The sequence below is a fragment of the Cyprinodon tularosa genome, unplaced genomic scaffold (genome assembly GCF_016077235.1).
Source record: "Cyprinodon tularosa strain WSP-4 unplaced genomic scaffold, ASM1607723v1 ctg37, whole genome shotgun sequence".
NCBI lineage: Eukaryota > Metazoa > Chordata > Actinopteri > Cyprinodontiformes > Cyprinodontidae > Cyprinodon > Cyprinodon tularosa.
The window spans coordinates 2,220,679-2,241,687 of record NW_024039085.1 but is presented as its reverse complement, the minus strand read 5'-3'; the positions used below and the strand labels follow the sequence as shown (position 1 = coordinate 2,241,687).

Genomic DNA, 21,009 nt, shown 5'->3' with positions numbered 1-21,009 from the left:
AAGAACATAAAACCAGGACAGAACAGTAAGTAAATATGTCAAAATGAAAAAAAGCATGACTTATCCGCAATGTGTTTCTTTAGGAAGTGGTCCTCGATGTCTACTAGTTCCATGTTTTTTCCCTGCTTAAATATTGCATTAGCTTTGGAAACATAGTATGGCTTAGTCATACATAGTATGGTTTACACACCCTCTATTGTATCCTCTACCTCTTACAAAATTTCAGCAGAATAATTTACGTTCCTTTTAAAAATCATACCATTGTTTCTAAAAGTAACTCTTACAGATGATTAAGCTACATACTATCCTCCCAGTGACACTCCCATTAGTAAACACCTTTTATAAACAGCCCAGAGGAAACATTCTGCTGCTTTACATAATCTTTGACTGGAGATGCAATATGATATGAGCTGCACAGGTGTGCCATGTATGTCAAGGGCCATGTTCTCTACCATGTAGTGTAGTTTTTATGTAAAGCATTTTGTGGTGCGCTCAATCTTGTGAGGAAAAAAAGTTTGTTTGAAATGTCCTGTTCTATATAAATTTAACTAGAACTTAGGTTACAATTAAAGAACAACTTTTGGAATTTTTTTTTTTTTTTCAAAATGTAAAGTTTAGCATAAAAGAAGACTAAAGAGCTAAAGGCATATATCTAAAAAAAAATCATATGAACAAAAGCTTAAAGGTGGGCTTTCTATAGACAGAAGCATTCAGGGCAGCCTTGTTTGCAGTAACAGCAATAGCCAATGTGGATGAAATAGTTTTTGCATTTAGAAAAAAAAGGATAGTAACCTCTGTTGGTCTCAATACTGCAAGCAAAACTCTGTCCAAACAAAACTCAATCCATATTAGGGAAGGCTGTGGGTGCAGTTCAGACAAAGAATGCTATTCTACCGACCCACGGTTGTATTGTTAACATGCCATCCTATAAAAGCTGCTGTGTCATTATTACATTTTTATTTTCTTAGAATTATGCTGCAATCAATCTTTTTGAAAAGCTTTCACCTTTGATTTTCTTGTCATAAACATGACTCATTCATTTTTAAGTGGTCAAAGTTATATGACTAAGCAGTTTGGCACCAGTGTTCTGCATTCAATTGTAGAAAAACAAGACGGAGAAGAAAAGAGAAACTAAATAAATGTAAGGAGGTTTTAAGAAACTACAGACCAAATGTTGTGTACTGAGTTTTAGAGATTTTTCATGCAATAATGAAAGCCATGCTTTGCTTTGATTTTCTTTCTGGTTTTATTGGTTACAGTTATACAAAAATGCTGGACTGGTAAGGTTGATATTGTAAAGAATACAGTTAAAATTTTTACCCCCTGTTTATCAAATCTGTATTTATTAAAGGATTTTAAAGATGGATCTGAAGTATTATTGTGTTTACAAAATGAAAAACATATACAAATACACATATACAAGCATATACAAGTTATTTGTCTATGTATAGTTACAATAACAAAAAACACTTGGGTCTGTGTTTGAATTTTTGTGGACTTCCACCTCTCTACACAAAGCAAAAACTATGAGAACAGAGTAAAAATTCTATTCAATAAGTTAGGATGTTTTCTTCTGAGGAAGCACCTTTATATGTAATAAAATTATATTTTGAAAATAAAAATCTTTAAGCAGATAATGAAAATATGCTGCATTGAGCTCTTGTTCCTTTGCCATTGTTTTTGCTTTAAAAAAATTCTTAATGTTGTATTTTTATGAGCTGTAACAGAAAATCTTCAATACTAACCAAAATAAAAAAAAATCATAATTTATCTTGAGTGTTATATAATGAATTTTGTAACTTAACGAGATGATATCAATAATATTGCAATTTGTTGAAGGTGGCTGAGTTGTCCTCAACAAACAAAATAGAAATCACGCTTGTTTTACAGGATAGAGCACTTTTATGCTTTTTGTAGCCTATAGTCATTTCTATTGTAAGGAGCCATCGTTAAAGCAATGATTTTAAATTGAAAAAACATTGAATTATGCTTACAGCTTATTTGCTGCAAAAGGTTAACTGGATCCTCCAGCACTTGTCTTGGAAAGTTTGATTAATTAGTCATAGGGAAGTATGTAGTACGGAGGAATGGTGCTGGTTGTCACACTCATCACAACTAAGCCAGCACAGGGCATTGTAATAAAAAAAGATTTTTTGGCTGAAATGTTCAAAAATGGGGTCAAAGGTTAGTTTTAACTATTTCAGTTTAAACATTATTTTGGACTCTCCTTTCCTGGTACAAATATAATGACTGATAACCAATTCCTGTGATAAGCTATTAACTTTGTTGTCATTTGCGTTTAAAATCTTGCTTAACTACAAGTTTAATCCAGTTGCCTGCATCCCTTTAAATCAAGTCTTACAAGCATCATTCTGTCTGTTACCTGGTCTGAGACTGGTGGAAATAGCAAGATTACAAATATATAAAAAAAAAATGCTAAAAAATATATGGTAATAAAATATTGTAAAAATATGCTACATTTCAGTCTGAATATTAAACCTCAGTTTCATAAGTTTCAAATTTGGTGGTAGTAGCATGTAGCCTTCGTAAACACCTACATTTACAAGGTATATTTACATAAGGACAAAGATTTCAACAATTTAAGTAGCATTTTAATGTGACCATGATTTAGAAAAACAAAACAAACTGCCTACATCTTTTCACAGTATGTAAATAGAAAGGTGTTAATAAACTCATAAAGTAGCAAAATAAACTAAACAATCACAGTGTAACACAGGATTTTGTGCAGTGGATAGATGTAATAGCATAATGAATAGATATTTTGTAGGCACTTTTTTATCTTTATCATGTTAATATAGACCAGAAATTTTTTGTCGCTAAGGTGAATTTAATATTTGGCCTTTAAAATTCACTTGAACAGTTAATAAGATATTACTTTCAGTCAGTCATCTTTGAACTCCAGCCGTATTAACATGGGATCACAGTGATCTGTTAGATCAGGAATCAGCAACCTTTGGCTTAGTTGCTCACTTAATATACTAAACAATGCTCTTTTACCCAGGGCTTTTATTTAGGTTTTTTTTGTTAATGTTCTTTTTATTTTATTTAATTTTTTTGTGTGTATGTTTGTTATTGTTTGTTGTTCTGTGCCTCCATAAAACAACGCTGGTACCACCTTGACATTATAATAATGCCTACATCTTTTCACAGTATGTAAATAGAAAGGTGTTAATAATAATAATAATTATTATTATTATTATTGTGATTATTATTATTATTATTATTAGTGTTATTAATATGCTGTTTAATGCTTATTTCAATTCCTAGTTGGTCATGAGCCTAGCTTCCTGAAGTGCTGAGTCATGTCGGCCCTCCCACAGGCGTCACGTGTGTAAATCCAGGAGGGCGTTCATCTGTTAAACACAACGTAAGACGCGTGCAGCGGCAGTCTGTCTCTGTAAAGCTAGAGTTCAACAGTTCATCTCGCTGCCAGTCTACCACGGAGCCGCGGAGTAAACTCCGACAGTAAATAGCTGTCAGCCAAACCGACGCAACTTGTCACCGCCGAGCGGCTCTAGTTAGACCCCGACTAACGCATTGCTCTGCCGTGCTAACCGGTTATTAGCCGGGCGATGAGAAGGGGGCCTGTCTGTTCTTGGATGTCCAGTTAAGGTTACCCAACAGCGTAACCTGCATCAACTGCCTCTTCCTGTCATCTACCCGCTTCATCCAGACGGGACCAGACTGCACCGCTTGTTTGGACTGAGACTTCATGCTAGATCCTCGTCCGTTGGACCACCTAGCCTGGTAGCTAACCTTTGGTGAGCAGTTTGCAGTTAATAAGCAGCCAGCAAGACACCGAGCGGCCGTCTGTCCGTGTGTGCCATGGGCTTGCTGTCACAAGGATCACCCCTGAACTGGGAGGAAACAAGGAAGTATGCGGATCACATAAGAAAGCATGGCATCATTCAGTTCCTCAACATCTACAACAAGGTCAAGGATCGGCAGAGAGATGTGTTGAAGTGGGGCGACGAGGTAAAAACCAGACTTGACAGATTTCCCCTGCTTAGATCTTCTAGGCATGATGCAATAAGGCTCCCTAATGATGCATCAGCCCAATAATTGTTTCTACCACCAGCTACATGCAATTAAATCACATTTTTACATTTGTATGCATTATTTTTATGAAAATATAACTTTTCCACTGTGTTTACCTTTAGATTCCTCTTTTTAAATAAGTTTTTTTAGAGCACCCATTTCAAAATAGTATATTTTTAAAAGCATTTAATATAGAGGTCCCATCATATCCAGTTTTAAAGAGAGAAGTGATGAAAGGAATAACCAATAATCACCTTTGTTTTGTTTTTTTTATTGTTTTTTATATATATATATTAGATGGTTTTTGATTATTTTGGTGCAACAGTCTAAAGTAGACAATGTTGTCTTATAAGCAACCAAAATATCATTCATTGTTGTTCCACAGTAGAGAAAATTAGGTTGCATAAAACACACAAAACGATGAGTTCATATAAGCAGGGGCGGAGCTAGATGGGGGGCGAGGGGCCAATCTGTGGCCACCCCTGCCATTTTTTTCCCTCTTATACAGATGGTGGCAACAGTAATACTTTCAATTACTTGACAACAAAACACTGCATTTAATTATGCGCATCAATGTATCGACATTAAAGATATTTATAGAATTCAAGCTATTTGCAGAACTACATTTTGTGTTATATGGGGTAAAGCGAAAATGAATTCTCTCTGCAATTCATATAGGAGTATTTAGTGAAATCATAGATAACTATTTTAATAAAAAGGTATTAAATAATCAATTTATGTAGATATTAGGGTTGTCACAATACTAAACTTTTCAACTCAATACCGAAACTAAGTAAAATATTCAATACTCAATACCCTTTTCGATACCACAAGAATAAAAACAAAGACTCTAAAATTCAACAGAAATATTCTCATTACTAAAAAAATACAAGAAATAAATAAAAAAACACAATAAGAATAATATTTTGAGGTTGTATGCTGTGCACAATATTAAGCAAGCTTGATAAAAAACTTACAAAATTAAAATTAAGTGTTCCTTCCTTGGCTATGTTTTGCAGACATAACAATGACACTGGCCAAACCGGTTAAAAAACAAAAATAATTCTCAGCAGCTGCACCTGTTACAAAAAAGTCTGAAACTGAAAAATGCAGAGAATTATTCAATCACACAGTGTTCAGAAAGTGCATTTTCCTCTATTCTGCACTTTAGATGGCTGTATCGATACTTTTGAAAATGAGTATTGTATCCGGATACAACGTTTCAGTATTGATACTTTTTTGAGTATCGATACTTTTGACAACCCAAGTACTTGTAAATATACACTATATTGCCAAAAGTATTTGCTCACCCATCCAAATTATTGGAATCAGGTGTTCCAATCACTTCCATGGCCACAGGTGTATAAATTCAAGCACCTAGGCATGCAGACTGTTTTTACAAACATTTGTGAAAGAATGGGTCGCTCTCAGGAGCTCAGTGAATTCCAGCGTGGAACTGTGATAGGATGCCACCTGTGCAAAAAATCCAGTCGTGAAATTTCCTCGCTCCTAAATATTCCACAGTCAACTGTCAGCTGTATTATAAGAAAATGGAAGTGTTTGGGAACGACAGCAACTCAGCCACGAAGTGGTAGGCCACGTAAACTGACGGAGCGGGGTCAGCGGATGCTGAAGCGCATAGTGCGAAGAGGTCGCCAACTTTCTGCAGAGTCAATCACTACAGACCTCCAAACTTCATGTGGCCTTCAGATTAGCTCAAGAACAGTGCGCAGAGAGCTTCATGGAATGGGTTTCCATGGTCGAGCAGCTGCATCCAAGCCATACATCACCAAGTGCAATGCAAAGCGTCGGATGCGGTGGTGTAAAGCACGCCGCCACTGGACTCTAGAGCAGTGGAGACGCGTTCTCTGGAGTGACGAATCGCGCTTCTCCATCTGGCAATCTGATGGACGGGTCTGGGTTTGGCGGTTGCCAGGAGAACGGTACTTGTCTGACTGCATTGTGCCAAGTGTAAAGTTTGGTGGAGGGGGGATTATGGTGTGGGGTTGTTTTTCAGGAGCTGGGCTTGGCCCCTTAGTTCCAGTGAAAGGAACTCTGAATGCTTCAGCATACCAAGACATTTTGGACAATTCCATGCTCCCAACTTTGTGGGAACAGTTTGGAGCTGGCCCCTTCCTCTTCCAACATGACTGTGCACCAGTGCACAAAGCAAGGTCCATAAAGACATGGATGACAGAGTCTGGTGTGGATGAACTTGACTGGCCTGCACAGAGTCCTGACCTCAACCCGATAGAACACCTTTGGGATGAATTAGAGCGGAGACTGAGAGCCAGGCCTTCTCGTCCAACATCAGTGTGCGACCTCACAAATGCGCTTCTGGAAGAATGGTCAAAAATTCCCATAAACACACTCCTAAACCTTGTGGACAGCCTTCCCAGAAGAGTTGAAGCTGTTCTAGCTGCAAAGGGTGGACCGACGTCATATTGAACCCTATGGATTAGGAACGGGATGTCACTTAAGCTCATATGTGAGTCAAGGCAGGTGAGCAAATACTTTTGGCAATATAGTGTATATATATTTTTTTTTTTAAAGAATGAAAGTAACTAATGACAATGGAAAAGATGTTTGCCCCAGAACTCAAACCTGAAAGAATTGTATCCACTATACCTTTTATTTTGGAAGATGTTTAAATATAAGCATCTATTTTTTAGCAAAAATGTGAGCAGTTTATTTTTTTTTAGATAGATTTTTTTTCTTTATAAAATCCTTTAATCTGCCTACATCACCCAGAATGCTGTGCAGTTCGCAAAAATTAAAGCTTGGCCAAATTATAGAACACTTTCTACTGATTTTAATCATGTGTTTGTTGCGATACATATACAGGTGCTGGTCATAAAATTAGAATATCATGAAAAAGTAGATTGATTTCAGTAATTCCATTTAAAAAGTGAAACTTGTATATTATATTCATACATTACATACAAACTCATATATTTCAGATGTTTATTTTGTTTAATTTTGATGATTACAAATGACAACAAATGAAAATCTCAAATTCATCATATCAGAAAATTAGAATATTACTGAAGACCAATAAAAACAAAGGATTTATAGAAATGTTGGCCAACTGAAAAGTATGAACATGAAAAGTATGAGCATGTACAGCACTCAGTATTTAGTTGGGCCTCCTTTGGCCTGTATTACTGCAGCAATGCGGCGTGGCATGGAGTCGATCAGTCTGTGGCACTGCTCAGGTGTTATGATAGCCCAGGTTGCTCTAATAGTGGCTTTTAGCTCTTCTGAATTGTTGGGTCTGGTGTATTGCATCTTCTTCTTCACAATACCCCATAGATTTTCTATGGGGTTAAGGTCAGGAGAGTTTGCTGGCCAATTAAGAACAGGGATACCATGGTCCTTCAACCAGGTACTGGTAGCTTTGGCACTGTGTGCAGGTGCCAAGTCCTGTTGGAAAATGAAATCTGCATCTCCAAAAAGTTGGTCAGCTGCAGGAAGCATGAAGTGCTCTAAAACTTCCTGGTATGTGGCTGCGTTGACCCTGGACCTCAGAAAACACAATGGACCAACACCAGCAGATGACATGGCACCCCAAACCATCACTGACTGTGGAAACTTTACACTGGACTTCAAGCAACGTGGATGAAGTGCCTCTCTTCTTTTCCTCCAGACTCTGGGACCTTGATTTCCAAAGGAAATGCAAAATTTACTTTCATCAGAGAACATGACTTTGGACCACTCACCAGCAGTCCAGTCCTGTTTCTCTTTAGCCCAGGCAAGACGCTTCTGACGCTGTCTGTGGTTCAAGAGTGGCTTGACACAAGGAATGCGACAGCAGAAACCCATGTCTTTCATACGTCTGTGTGTGGTGGTTCTTGAAGCACTCACTCCAGCTGCAGTCCACTCTTTGTGAATCTCCCCCACATTTTTGAATGGGTTTTGTTTCACAATCCTCTCCAGGGTGCGGTTATCTCTCTTGCTTGTACACTTTTTTCGACCACATCTTTTCCTTCCCTTCGCCTCTCTATTAATGTGCTTGGACACTGAGCTCTGTGAACAGCCAGCCTCTTTAGCGATGACCTTTTGTGTCTTGCCCTCCTTGTGCAAGGTGTCGATGGTCGTCTTTTGGACAACTGTCAAGTCAGCAGTCTTCCCCATGATTGTGTAGCCTATAGAACTAGACTGAAAGACCATTTAAAGGCTTTTGCAGGTGGTTTGAGTTAATTAGCTGATTAGAGTGTGGCACCAGGGGCCATCAATTTTGAACCTTTTCACAATATTCTAATTTTCTGATATGATGAATTTGAGATTTTCATTTGTTGTCATTTGTAATCATCAAAATTAAACAAAATAAACATCTGAAATATATGAGATTGTATGTAATGTATGAATATAATATACAAGTTTCACTTTTTAAATGGAATTACTGAAATCAATCTACTTTTTCATGATATTCTAATTTTATGACCAGCACCTGTAGTTTTGTTGTCCAACCGTACAATGACTTTAGGTATTTGTGCAATTGAGTTAAAATACCTATTCATCTTAAAGCCCTCCCAAATGTGTTAAGTTTATGATTTTGCAGCAACCAGTCCTCCTGGTTAAGCATGTGGTAACAGTAGAGAACAAAGGGTCTTCTTTAACAGTCGGAAATACCAGAAGGAGTGTGATCTGACTTGGCTGACTGAAGAAAACAGTGTTTACTCCTAAATGACTGTCCTGCTCCAGCAAAAATACAAAAACAAAATAACAAAAAAATTGGTATATTAGAATCAGATCTTGAAGAAAATACACCTGCATGATTGCTACAGCAATTGGCGTTAGTCGCTTCAGCTTGTAGAGAAACACAGCCAGCCAGACACTAAAGCAATGAGCCTGTAGTACTATCTATTGGATGCAAAACAGAGTGCAAGAACAATAGTCTATAAATATGGTATCTTGGAATCATACAGTATTTATGACCCTGAATTGCTGCAAGTCCAAGCAAACATGACCTAAACATACATTTGCATGGCTGACAGTCCAGCTTTTGTCTTTGCCTAAAGCTTTTTTACCTTTCATTTCAAGGTAATTGTTCATTCTTATTAATGCAGAGAATACCACTTGTTAGGGGAAAACAACTCTCCTTTGCCTAGTAAACAGGAGCACAATCCCTCCTACACACAATATTTTAAGTTCTATGGCCTTGACTGATTCTATCCTGTTTGCAGCTCCAATTCTTTTTTTTTTCACCATCGTTTTCAGCCTTCACTAACAAAACTCCTCTGCTTCAGTTCGAACACAGGGTCTTTAATTTGAATCGACAAGGAATGCTGTTGTTATAGATTAATCCCTCTTTCAGACAGAGGATTTACAGCCCAGCAGAGTCAAAGTCAAGGAAACCTCCCTGATGAATTGGAATTGATGTGATGGCACCCCAGTCTGTTTAACATAAAGCCACTGTTAGGCTTTAGGATCATGCTATGTTTTCATGTAAACCTCGAGTGTCTCCTTTTTTCCCCGCTTTCTTTAGGTGGAGTACATGCTGGTGGAGCTGGACCACAACGACGAGAAGGTTCGGCTGGTGCTGAATGGTGGAGAAGTTTTGGAAACTCTCCAAGAACAGGGAGAAAACGTAAACCCAAAGTAAGAAATACGCACGGTTGTTTTATTTTTCAATCCGAAAACTGTTTTGAAGGCAGCTGTAATTCACGATAGATGAGAAAACATCTAAAGAATAGCAACTTTAGAGCTGTTATTACGTCCAACCAATCAAATGGTGAGCAGGGGAGATGTGTTGAAAGTCTCGACCTTCAGCATGTTTGAGGTTTGAACAGCTGTCACGTTCTTTCTTCTTACCGCAATAAACAGAAATCACATACCTGTGCAAAAAGAAACACCTTTAGCTATACATCTACACAGCTATGCAGCTGCAAACATTGCCTACAGTTTTGGTGCTTTATCTAAAAGGCTGCTGCCCTGTCAGAGAAACACCCACTGACCTATATGGAAAAGAAAACCACAGTGTTAACAGTTAAAAAATAAAAACTTTTAAAATGAATATCATATTAAACCCCAGAGGTGCTATAGGTGTTTTTGTCAAGGTGAGCCTCTGTTGTGTTACCTTATCTGACACCTGATCCGCCTTTGGTTCTGGCGAGGATACACGGTTAACTCGCAGGCGGCTCGTTTGGTTTTGATTTCACATCGCTTCAAAGGGATGAAGTGGTTCTACTGCTGACATAATTGAACTATTTGTGTTATCTATACCTGATACACAGGTAAACCAAACCAGGAGTGGTTGGGTGATTAGTTGAGCAGTCTGCTCTGGTAGCCAGATCGCAGCTATTTGGCAGAAACGTGGGTGAAAACTCTGGTCACTATTTGCTGTCATTTTGTTTGTTTTCTTTTGCTGAGGGGATAAATAAGTTGTACATATTATAAACAGGATCTAACATGACCTGAAGTGGTAATTTGAAAGTTTTAGACAAATGTAGATCCTTTCTGCTTCTCCAGAAATGCATCACTTCTCAGTACTGCTGAGAGGGAGCCGTGCAGATGGAGTTATGATCTAGCCGGCATGCGCTCCTATTGCAGAGGCTGTGTCTGGGGTCTTGTCACCTTTGGCTTATTGTGGCCCTCGCTGTGGCCTTAAATAACTTTGGTCAAAAATAATAAACATATGACCAAGAGGTTTTTAAATAGGATATTACGTGAAGCTCATTCTATGAGTTCTGCTGTTTTAAGTGTTGCAGCTGTAGATTGCACACTGTTCTCCTTCTCTTTGTGATTTACATACGAGTTGGAAGGAAAAAGTGAAAAACCTAAGCGTATTCTGACCGCTATGTGTCAGTGACTGTAGATGGAAACAGGAAGGTGTGCATTTACAGTAAATCACATGCCCATACATGTATGGATGACTTAGTTTCATGGTTAAAATAGTTTTAAAGATGATCTGCCTATTACGCAAAACAGAAATGTAAAAGTATAGGATCTAATTTTTATTTTTATTTTTGTTCATTAATGCAGCCAAATCTAGAGGCAGGTCCTTTGCTTTGTTTTGCTAAAATATAAATCAAAACTAGTTGGCAGGTTGAGATAACATAATGATAACTGCAGGATCTTAACCATTTACAGTCAAAGGATTGGAAGGTGTGACTCTTCAGAGTTGCATAACTTGAATTTAACTCTTTCAAACCCTCAGACTTTTTTAACATTGATTGTTTTGCGTTACACAAAACTCCATGTTCCCATTTATACATCTTGTAAGGAAGAATTAAGCCATTTAGGCCGAGAGCAGCTAAATTTCAGTCTGATGGTTGAATAGTTCCTCCAGCGTTTGCTTGTGATTGAAAATCCAAAAATGGGAAGTCTTTTAAAGAATTGGTGCTTTAATGCAGGGTTTAATTAAAACAGCCCTCTAGAAATCTCTAACTTTGCATTAAAGTGAAATTATCTTTTATTATCATCTGTTAAGGTTCCTTTAGGTGCTTAAAATACACTTTTTAAATGAGCAAATATGATGCAAATTTCTTTAGCCTGGAGAGCTCCTTTGTGAAATAGTTGGCAGAGTTACCTTATATATTCCAGCTCTGAATAAATTCAGGAAATTAGGTGAACGCAAATAGTGTTTTCAGATTTTCTTCCCTTTTGTTATACTTGTTACTGTTGTTCATCTATTTATTTATTAATACATCTTTTTATTTACTCTTCTTTTGTTTCTTTCTGTCTGTTTATTCATCCTTATATGAAGTTGGACCAATGTAGAAACATCTGCAGTAAAATCAATGAAAAAAAAAAAATTCTAAATTTGAGCTTACAGAAGTTCGTTATAAAACAGCCATGTTTTGGAGCAACGGTTAAATAACAGTCGTCAGCAGTCCCTGTGTTTATACAGGCTTCCCGTGTTATGCCTGCCTATGACATCACTGTAAATCTGTATGGCTGACTTGACCAAGGGGGGAAATGCCAGTAGCAGTGACAATAGTAGATCCCATGCATACCTCATTATTGCCTCTCTGTTGCACACACCAGAAGCACAAAAGCAAAAGATTTATGCTGCCAGGATCACTGGTGCCATCAAGTAACCTGTTTACTGAAAACGTATCAGTGTGATCTTGAGAATGGGGTCTTTAATACAAAATGTTTCAACACGTTTTACCTTTTTACAGTCATCCAACACTTTGGAGACCAGAGTATGGGAGCTACATGATCGAGGGAACCCCCGGACAGCCGTACGGGGGAACTATGTCAGAGTTCAACACTGTGGAGGGCAACATGAGGAAGAGACGCCAAGAGGCTTCGTCTGTTCTAAAGAAGAATGAGACGCTCTGCACCATTACTTCCTTTCCCCGGTGACTTTCAGAAGCCAGTCTCTAGTGATTTATGTAATGAAGAGATTAATGCAGCGACTAGCAAATTGCTCAGCGCTATCGATTTGCATATCTGTGTATAAATGGCTGCGTTTATTCCCAAGCAGAGCTGCTGATGTGTTCAATTCCTCTTTTCAGGTTAGGTTGTCCAGGTTTCACCAAACCAGAGTACCGACCCACTCCCGTGGAAAAGGGAGTCTCAAAATCTTTGTTTTTCCCTGATGAAGCCATTAACAGACACCCAAGGTTCAGGTAGGCTTGTTTAGGTTCAACGTTTTGTTTACAAAATATTCTCATTATTAAAAATAATTGAAAAAATAAGATTATTAAGCCAATAGCAGTTGCCATTATAATTTCAATATTAAACCAAAAAAAAAAAATCAGCATTTTTATGGGGTTTTTTTTTTGCCTCAGACCAACATAAATGATGCATTATTATGAAGCGGAAGGAAATTAAAAGGATGGGAGAAACCTGTTATTAGTCATCTACACTAAAAGTCTGGATCTTCTTAAAGAATGATAAGAAGGTCACTGTTGTTAGAAAAAAAATATTTAGAATCCTGTTTAGAATTTGCTGAACGCCACATGGAGAATAACAAACATGTGAAAGAAGACTTTGACTCATATGCAAAGCACTATATGTGGATCAAATGTCACACTGCAGTATTACCTGAACGCAACCTCTCCAAAATGAGAAACGGTGGTTATGGCGTCATGCTGTGGGGATGCTTATCAACCAATGCAGGTACTATACTTAAGATTATCGGAAGATTAATGTAGTTAAATGCCAAACAATCCTGGGAGAAAGGCTTCAAAATATTTCAAACTTGTAAGAAACTAAGTAGAATTAAGTATAAGGGGCTAAAAACTAATGCTCAGATCCATTCTGCATGAGTTTAAACCATGTTTCAAAGATCTGAAACCAGACAAACCTGCAGCCAGACAAACGATAATTATACAAATATTTGACCCCAGCGGGTTAAACATGTACAAACACACCTTTCTGATTGCTTTCTATTAAAAGAATATATAGTTTGTTTTTTCTTCCGCTTCAAAAACATTAAAAAGTATTAACGTTGGTGATAAAATTCAAACAAAATGCATCGACTTTTTTTGTTGTTGTGTAAAGATTGTACGGCAGTGTAGATCAACATCTAACATTTCTTTCAGCACTCTAACCAGAAACATTCGCCATCGAAGAGGAGAGAAAGTTGCAATAAATGTCCCAAGTAAGTTTGACTCCTTTCCTCCTTTATTGCATCACTGACTGCATTTATCATGTTATAAATATAGGTGAGGTTCCACTTGGAATGGCAATAAATAATTCCTTCTTCTCATGCAAACTCATGCGCTTAATTTGTTTGGCTCTTTAGGATTCAAACGCACATTGAATCAAATAAAACAAAGGATGTGATCGGTCTGCGCTTCCTCTTGCAGTCTACAGAGATAAGTGCACACCATCTCCGTTTGTGGAGCAGTTCCCAGAGGATGACGGCGAAGCAGCGAGGGCAGCTCTTCCTGACCATATCTACATGGACGCCATGGGCTTCGGCATGGGCAACTGCTGCCTGCAGGTGGATGAACTCTTGTTTTTTTTACACATTTCTGAAAATGTAAACTTTGACTGCAACTCCACCATCTCAATCAGTGATTTATAAAAGGACTTTAGCCTCATTTATGATTCCCTTTTGCAGGTGACATTCCAAGCTTGCAGCATTGATGAGGCCAGGTATCTTTATGACCAGCTAGCAACATTCTGCCCCATTGTGGTGAGTGGTTTTATTAAATGTCTGATTCCAGTTGGGCATTATTTAACCGACCCCCTTCTTAACAGGACTGTTATATCACATGTGGGCAAGAAAGGGATAAAAACATATCCTTGTATACGTTTAAGATCTTAACCCAGAGAAGACTGGTTCATAATTACTGGTAAATAATTTTTTGTAAATAAACAACCTTTCTTTTTTTCATAGATGGCGTTGAGTGCGGCCTCACCTTTCTACAGAGGGTATGTGTCTGATATTGATTGCCGCTGGGGAGTCATTTCAGCCTCCGTGGATGATAGGACCCAAGAGGAACGTGGACTAAAGGTGCTTCTTATTTAGATTGTACAGTTTTCATTTGAAATGTCTTCTGAGTCTTGTTTACTCTCTCCAGCTGCTTGTGTGTTGCACCAACCACCTCTCATTCATCACTCATTCGAAACACAAGACTGACTTTCCCCTATAAAAGTCAGCCTGTATGGGCCTGTTACTCCCTCGCCTGGCAAGTCAGGGGCGTATCAAAGGCAGGATGCATAGACTGGAAACAAGGCACCTTAATCCTGCCCATAAGGGTTTTGTGAAAGGGGCTTTAGAATACTGGGGAACACTCCTTGATTTCCAGCAACTGGACTTTCCATGCTCTCCTTTTTTTTAACCCGTGGGAGTATTTCTAAAAACGACTAAGTGCGTGTTTCTCACACAACCACAGAGGAATGTAGAGAGAAAATATGCTTTAGGACATAAAGGGGAAAGGAATCCCTCTTGGAAATACTATGCTGTAAATGCATAAAAAATATATTTTTAAAACTACTCTCAAATGAGGAAAACGGAATAATTTGGCCTTCATAAGAATATCTTGATTTTTTTTTTATTTTTGATAGTTTAGGTGTTTTATAAACTAACAAAATATTTCAACAACTCAAACTGAGCAATTATAAGACGCCTTATTTAATCCTAGAGTGCTATAGGCTAATGTGGTTGTCTCTGTTTCTTTTATAAGTAGGAAGCTTGTTTTTTTTTTTTTTTTTTTTTTTTTTTTTTTTTTTTTTTTTACAGCTATTGCTTGATTTTTGTTTAAGTAATAGAAGCTTCTGTGTTCTGAATTCACTCTGTCTTTTAAAGTCTTAACTGAAGTTTGCCCTCTGTTGAAAATGTGCATTTGAGTTATCTTACTGCGGCTGAACAAAACCCATGTTAGTGAATCTGTTGGTATGGGTGGAAAACACAGATTTGGGACTATACACTTAACACAAACATGACACAAATGTTCCTCATGTTGAGTTCATACTAAAAGCGTTCCTTCCTGTTTCACAGCCCCTGAAAAACAACAAGTACCGGATTTTTAAGTCCAGGTATGATTCGATTGACAGCTACCTGTCTTGCTGTGGCGAGAAATACAACGATATCGATTTGACAATTGACGAGGAGATCAACAAGCAGCTGCTGGGTGCAGGTACTTATGGCTTTTTAAATGCCTCTTTGAGTTAGTCTACCCAATTCTCTTTAAAGAGTTACAGAAACGTGTGTTAAATGTATTTTATTGCTAGGGATTGACAAGCTCCTGGCTCAGCACATTGCTCACCTCTTCATACGGGACCCGCTCTCCGTCTTTGAGGAGAAAATACATTTGGACGATGAAAATGAGTCGGACCACTTTGAGGTGAACTTGCTTTTCTTTTTAAACTAAAATTTTGTCTGAAACACATATTTGGTTTCACGTTACTAATTTCCATCCTAACTTTATGTAGAATCTCCAATCCACCAACTGGCAGACGATGCGGTTTAAACCTCCACCTCCGAACTCCGACATCGGCTGGAGGGTTGAGTTCAGGCCCATGGAGGTAGTAATGAGCTGCATTTTTGGGTGGCGTTGGCCTTTTTTAATGGACTTTAGATCATGAGTTGTGTTCTGGTTTTAATTTGCAGGTGCAACTAACGGATTTTGAAAATGCTGCATATGTGGTTTTTGTCGTCCTGCTCACCAGGGTGATTTTATCCTACAAGCTGGATTTCCTGATCCCCTTATCAAAGGTTGGGAAAGCCACTGATTTAATGCTTTTATCAAAATACTAGTTCTGAGATTCAAACCCTATGTAAATTGGTTAGGTGGATGAGAACATGAAGGTGGCACAAAAGAGGAACGCAGTCCAGGAGGGCATGTTTTATTTCCGGAAGGACATGTTTAAAGGTGGGCTGAACAGGAAGTGGAGCACAAAGTGTGAGCCTTTGATTAGTTCAGCTAAAAGTGACTGTGGTGCTGTTTTCCTGCAGGCTGTAACCCAGGATTGGATTGTGCTTCTGCTGCTCAAAATGGCGTGGAGACTGAGGGCAGCAATGAGGATTACACGTTGATGAGCATTGACACAATCATAAATGGAAAGGTAATTTTTGTTCAACCTTTAATCTTAGTTTTACTCTTTCAAGTACTTTCCAATACTTCAACACTACACACACCGCTGTAAATGCATTTTCCTGCAATTTTTATGAGACAAAATGCAATTCTTTCACTTTTTCTTTTTTTTTTTTTTACCAGCATTGATGCCCCAAAATAAACTTTTGTGTAAACATTGCCTTCAGAGTTCACCTAATTAAGTTAAATATGATGCTTTGTTGGTAATTGGACCTGAGTATAAACTGCAGCTGGTCTGTAAATGCCTCAGAGGTTTGTCAGAGAACCACTGTAAACAAAAAGCCACATGAAGGCCAAGGAACAGACCGGTCGGGGTGGGAAAGTTTAGACTAGGGTTGAGTTATTAAAGTCCAGCAAAGTCCAGAACTAAATCCAGTTGAGATGAAAGTGCTTAGCTTGGTAATGCTGCAGCTGTATTTGTTTTTCTATCAGGTATAATCTGCCTGATTGTTTTTTGTGGTCCTAATTTAGTTCAGATCTTATTTGGGGATTTGGACAAACATAAATGCATTCATTGAACCGATGCAAAAAGCCATAAAAATGCATATCACAATAGGACAGAAGTAAATGACTTATAAACCCACCCCTTCATGCAACACTATTTGACTTGAATATGTCAAGTACAGGTGCTGGTCATAAAATTAGAATATCATGAAAAAGTAGATTGATTTCAGTAATTCCATTTAAAAAGTGAAACTTGTATATTATATTCATACATTACATACAAACTCATATATTTCAGATGTTTATTTTGTTTAATTTTGATGATTACAAATGACAACAAATGAAAATCTCAAATTCATCATATCAGAAAATTAGAATATTGTGAAAAGGTTCAAAATTGATGGCCCCTGGTGCCACACTCTAATCAGCTAATTAACTCAAACCACCTGCAAAAGCCTTTAAATGGTCTTTCAGTCTAGTTCTATAGGCTACACAATCATGGGGAAGACTGCTGACTTGACAGTTGTCCAAAAGACGACCATCGACACCTTGCACAAGGAGGGCAAGACACAAAAGGTCATCGCTAAAGAGGCTGGCTGTTCACAGAGCTCAGTGTCCAAGCACATTAATAGAGAGGCGAAGGGAAGGAAAAGATGTGGTCGAAAAAAGTGTACAAGCAAGAGAGATAACCGCACCCTGGAGAGGATTGTGAAACAAAACCCATTCAAAAATGTGGGGGAGATTCACAAAGAGTGGACTGCAGCTGGAGTGAGTGCTTCAAGAACCGCCACACACAGACGTATGAAAGACATGGGTTTCTGCTGTCGCATTCCTTGTGTCAAGCCACTCTTGAACCACAGACAGCGTCAGAAGCGTCTTGCCTGGGCTAAAGAGAAACAGGACTGGACTGCTGGTGAGTGGTCCAAAGTCATGTTCTCTGATGAAAGTAAATTTTGCATTTCCTTTGGAAATCAAGGTCCCAGAGTCTGGAGGAAAAGAAGAGAGGCACTTCATCCACGTTGCTTGAAGTCCAGTGTAAAGTTTCCACAGTCAGTGATGGTTTGGGGTGCCATGTCATCTGCTGGTGTTGGTCCATTGTGTTTTCTGAGGTCCAGGGTCAACGCAGCCACATACCAGGAAGTTTTAGAGCACTTCATGCTTCCTGCAGCTGACCAACTTTTTGGAGATGCAGATTTCATTTTCCAACAGGACTTGGCACCTGCACACAGTGCCAAAGCTACCAGTACCTGGTTGAAGGACCATGGTATCCCTGTTCTTAATTGGCCAGCAAACTCTCCTGACCTTAACCCCATAGAAAATCTATGGGGTATTGTGAAGAAGAAGATGCAATACACCAGACCCAACAATACAGAAGAGCTAAAAGCCACTATTAGAGCAACCTGGGCTATCATAACACCTGAGCAGTGCCACAGACTGATCGACTCCATGCCACGCCGCATTGCTGCAGTAATACAGGCCAAAGGAGGCCCAACTAAATACTGAGTGCTGTACATGCTCATACTTTTCATGTTCATACTTTTCAGTTGGCCAACATTTCTATAAATCCTTTGTTTTTATTGGTCTTCAGTAATATTCTAATTTTCTGATATGATGAATTTGAGATTTTCATTTGTTGTCATTTATAATCATCAAAATTAAACAAAATAAACATCTGAAATATATGAGTTTGTATGTAATGTATGAATATAATATACAAGTTTCACTTTTTAAATGGAATTACTGAAATCAATCTACTTTTTCATGATATTCTAATTTTATGACCAGCACCTGTAGCGTATATATACTTTTACTTTTTCACAAGATAGTAATTCAGATATGCAGCTTCATTTTCTACTTTTATCTCATTAGGAAGGAGTTTTTCAGGGGCTTATCCCAATCCTTAACTGCTATCTGGAAAACATGGAAGTTGACGTTGACACCAGGTGCACGATTTTGAATTATCTGAAGCTCATCAGGAAGCGTGCATCAGGTAAAATGTCACTTTTTATTTAGAGGCCCCCAAAAAAAAGTCTCTTACCATGTTTGTATCTGGCTACTAATTCCTTTTCTTGTTGATCTGAATCAGGGGAGGTGATGACCATGGCCATGTGGATGAGGAAATTTGTTGCAAAGCACCCAGAGTACAAGCAAGACAGTGTCATTACTGACAAGATCAACTTTGACCTGTTCAAAAAGTGCGACAGGATTGCAAAAGGTGAAGAGCAGTGCCCTGAGCTTTTTGGTAACCCGGTGAGCCGTGTGAAATGAGGGGAAAAATGCTGCAGAGGCACATTATTTTACTCCATTTTCTGTTTCTCAGTCATACACAAAATGGAAAGACCAAATAAAAGAGGTCCAATTATAATAAAAGATTGCAGCTGCATGTGTGTGTTGTGAAGAAACACACCTGCATTACGTGTATAAATGCTGTATGAGATTTTTATGATCACAGAATTATTTTAATAGGACTATGAAAGGGTTATGTAATAGAAAATCAGATGTGTATTTATTTTTGTCCAAAAGATTAATCATATCTGTGTGAAATTGTAAATGTAGCAGAGATGTACAGTAGGTTGCTTTTAATCTTTTGTAAATACTGAATATTTTGCTCTTTAATTCATTAACATTTGTTTTGTTATTTTTCATATTTGTTTAGAAATTTAACATTAGGGTTGATTTTCTTCTTTGCATTTGGGTTTGCCTTGCTCTGCTGAATTGGGACCTTGAAGTTAGTATTGAATTCAAACGGATGTGGTGATGCACTGTTTTCAATATGATGCTCTTTCCAAATAAACCTGTAAATCTTTTTGCCAGCTGTTATGATTTTTGTGTTTATTTCTTTTACTGATAAAATGTTCTCTGTGTCAATATTAGTTATTTTAACATCAGAGGATTGAAAGTTGAGATGAATTATAGTTTCACCCAAGTGTAAAGCAGGATTTTTATTTCTTTATATTTCATATATAATAGAAATATAATTTTATTGTCTTATTGTAGGAATATTCAATGAAAACAATCTGCATATATTTGTTGGAACATACAACTGTTTGATGGTTGAATAATTAAATATTAGATTCTGGATGTTGCTCAGTTTATTTGTAGCAAATGCAAATTTATGAGGAAATATTTGGACATTAGATTATGAGAATTTGTCATTTCTGGTCATAGATTTCTGATGTAGATTTAGTTATTTAGTGATACTGTACATCTACAGTTTAAAGTTATGAAAACCAGAAATTTAGTTTTTTTTTAGCAAATGAGAATATCGCATGAAGCCAGTAAGGATTTTTGAATACAGATCGGCATCCTGCTTAAAAAAGTTCCCAGGTATCGTTCACTGCAGTCACTCAGTAGCTCGTCTGCTGCTGCTTTTGCATGAATTACTGGATCAATGAGGTGTTGTAGGTGATCAGCTGGTTGCTTTGCTTTACAGAAGACCTGATTACCTCCAGTTTTTCTAAATTCACTTATCCTCTTCTAGATTACACCAGATTCTGTTTGAGTTTTTCTCTCTGACCAAACCACTGTTTTGCTCTACTGAACGTCAGTCTGCTTAGACAGCACTCTGAATGACATTCCTAAATAGCTTTTATTTTACATCCTAATTTTGTGAGAGTTTTGGATTTCAGATGAGAACTAAAATGAACTTTTTTCTAACATATTTTCAAATTTGAAACCACCTTATGGCTCATCATGACTTGTATGTGTTTAACCACATGGTGGTGCTCTTAAAACAGAATCTGGAGCCACACTGAGCTGTATTGACCGATGAAAGCATTACCTCAGTTTGACCTCTTAGATAAGATAATGATTATTGCTGCTGCAGACCTGTCTACTGGACACAGAGCTCTGCTAACATTTGTTAGTATGGACAGATTAATACTGCTGATCTGCAAAAGAATATTTCTATTCTGAGACTTTATTTTTTGCATGGAACAAATGTGTCTTGTGATGAGCTATGATTATTTAAGATAAATAAAAGAATGTCATTTTAATGACCTGCATG

At 37.8% G+C, this 21,009-nt stretch overlaps 1 protein-coding gene across 1 annotated transcript; it reads left to right on the top strand.

Moving 5' to 3' along the window:
• The first annotated feature begins 3,365 nt into the window (after positions 1–3,365).
• Positions 3,366–19,818, top strand: gclc (glutamate-cysteine ligase, catalytic subunit). Its single transcript, XM_038296292.1, has 16 exons — positions 3,366–3,996; positions 9,548–9,660; positions 12,186–12,368; positions 12,525–12,638; positions 13,557–13,615; positions 13,824–13,960; positions 14,081–14,155; positions 14,360–14,476; positions 15,464–15,602; positions 15,697–15,809; positions 15,898–15,990; positions 16,076–16,180; positions 16,256–16,337; positions 16,421–16,530; positions 18,873–18,993; positions 19,090–19,818. The coding sequence occupies exons 1-16, from the start codon at positions 3,847–3,849 to the stop codon at positions 19,269–19,271; spliced, it is 1,893 nt and encodes a 630-aa protein (XP_038152220.1). The 5' UTR covers positions 3,366–3,846; the 3' UTR covers positions 19,272–19,818.
• Positions 19,819–21,009: the final 1,191 nt, after the last annotated feature.

What these genes read in the sequence shown, in the direction of transcription:
- gclc (XM_038296292.1), top strand. Translation starts at nt 3,847, where the DNA reads ATGGGCTTGCTGTCACAAGGATCACCCCTGAACTGGGAGGAAACAAGG. An exon ending in GGAGAAAACGTAAACCCAAA is followed by an intron (nt 9,661 to 12,185) that starts GTAAGAAATACG and finishes ACCTTTTTACAG; the next exon opens with TCATCCAACACTTTGGAGAC. An exon ending in CAACATTCTGCCCCATTGTG is followed by an intron (nt 14,156 to 14,359) that starts GTGAGTGGTTTT and finishes TTTTTTTCATAG; the next exon opens with ATGGCGTTGAGTGCGGCCTC.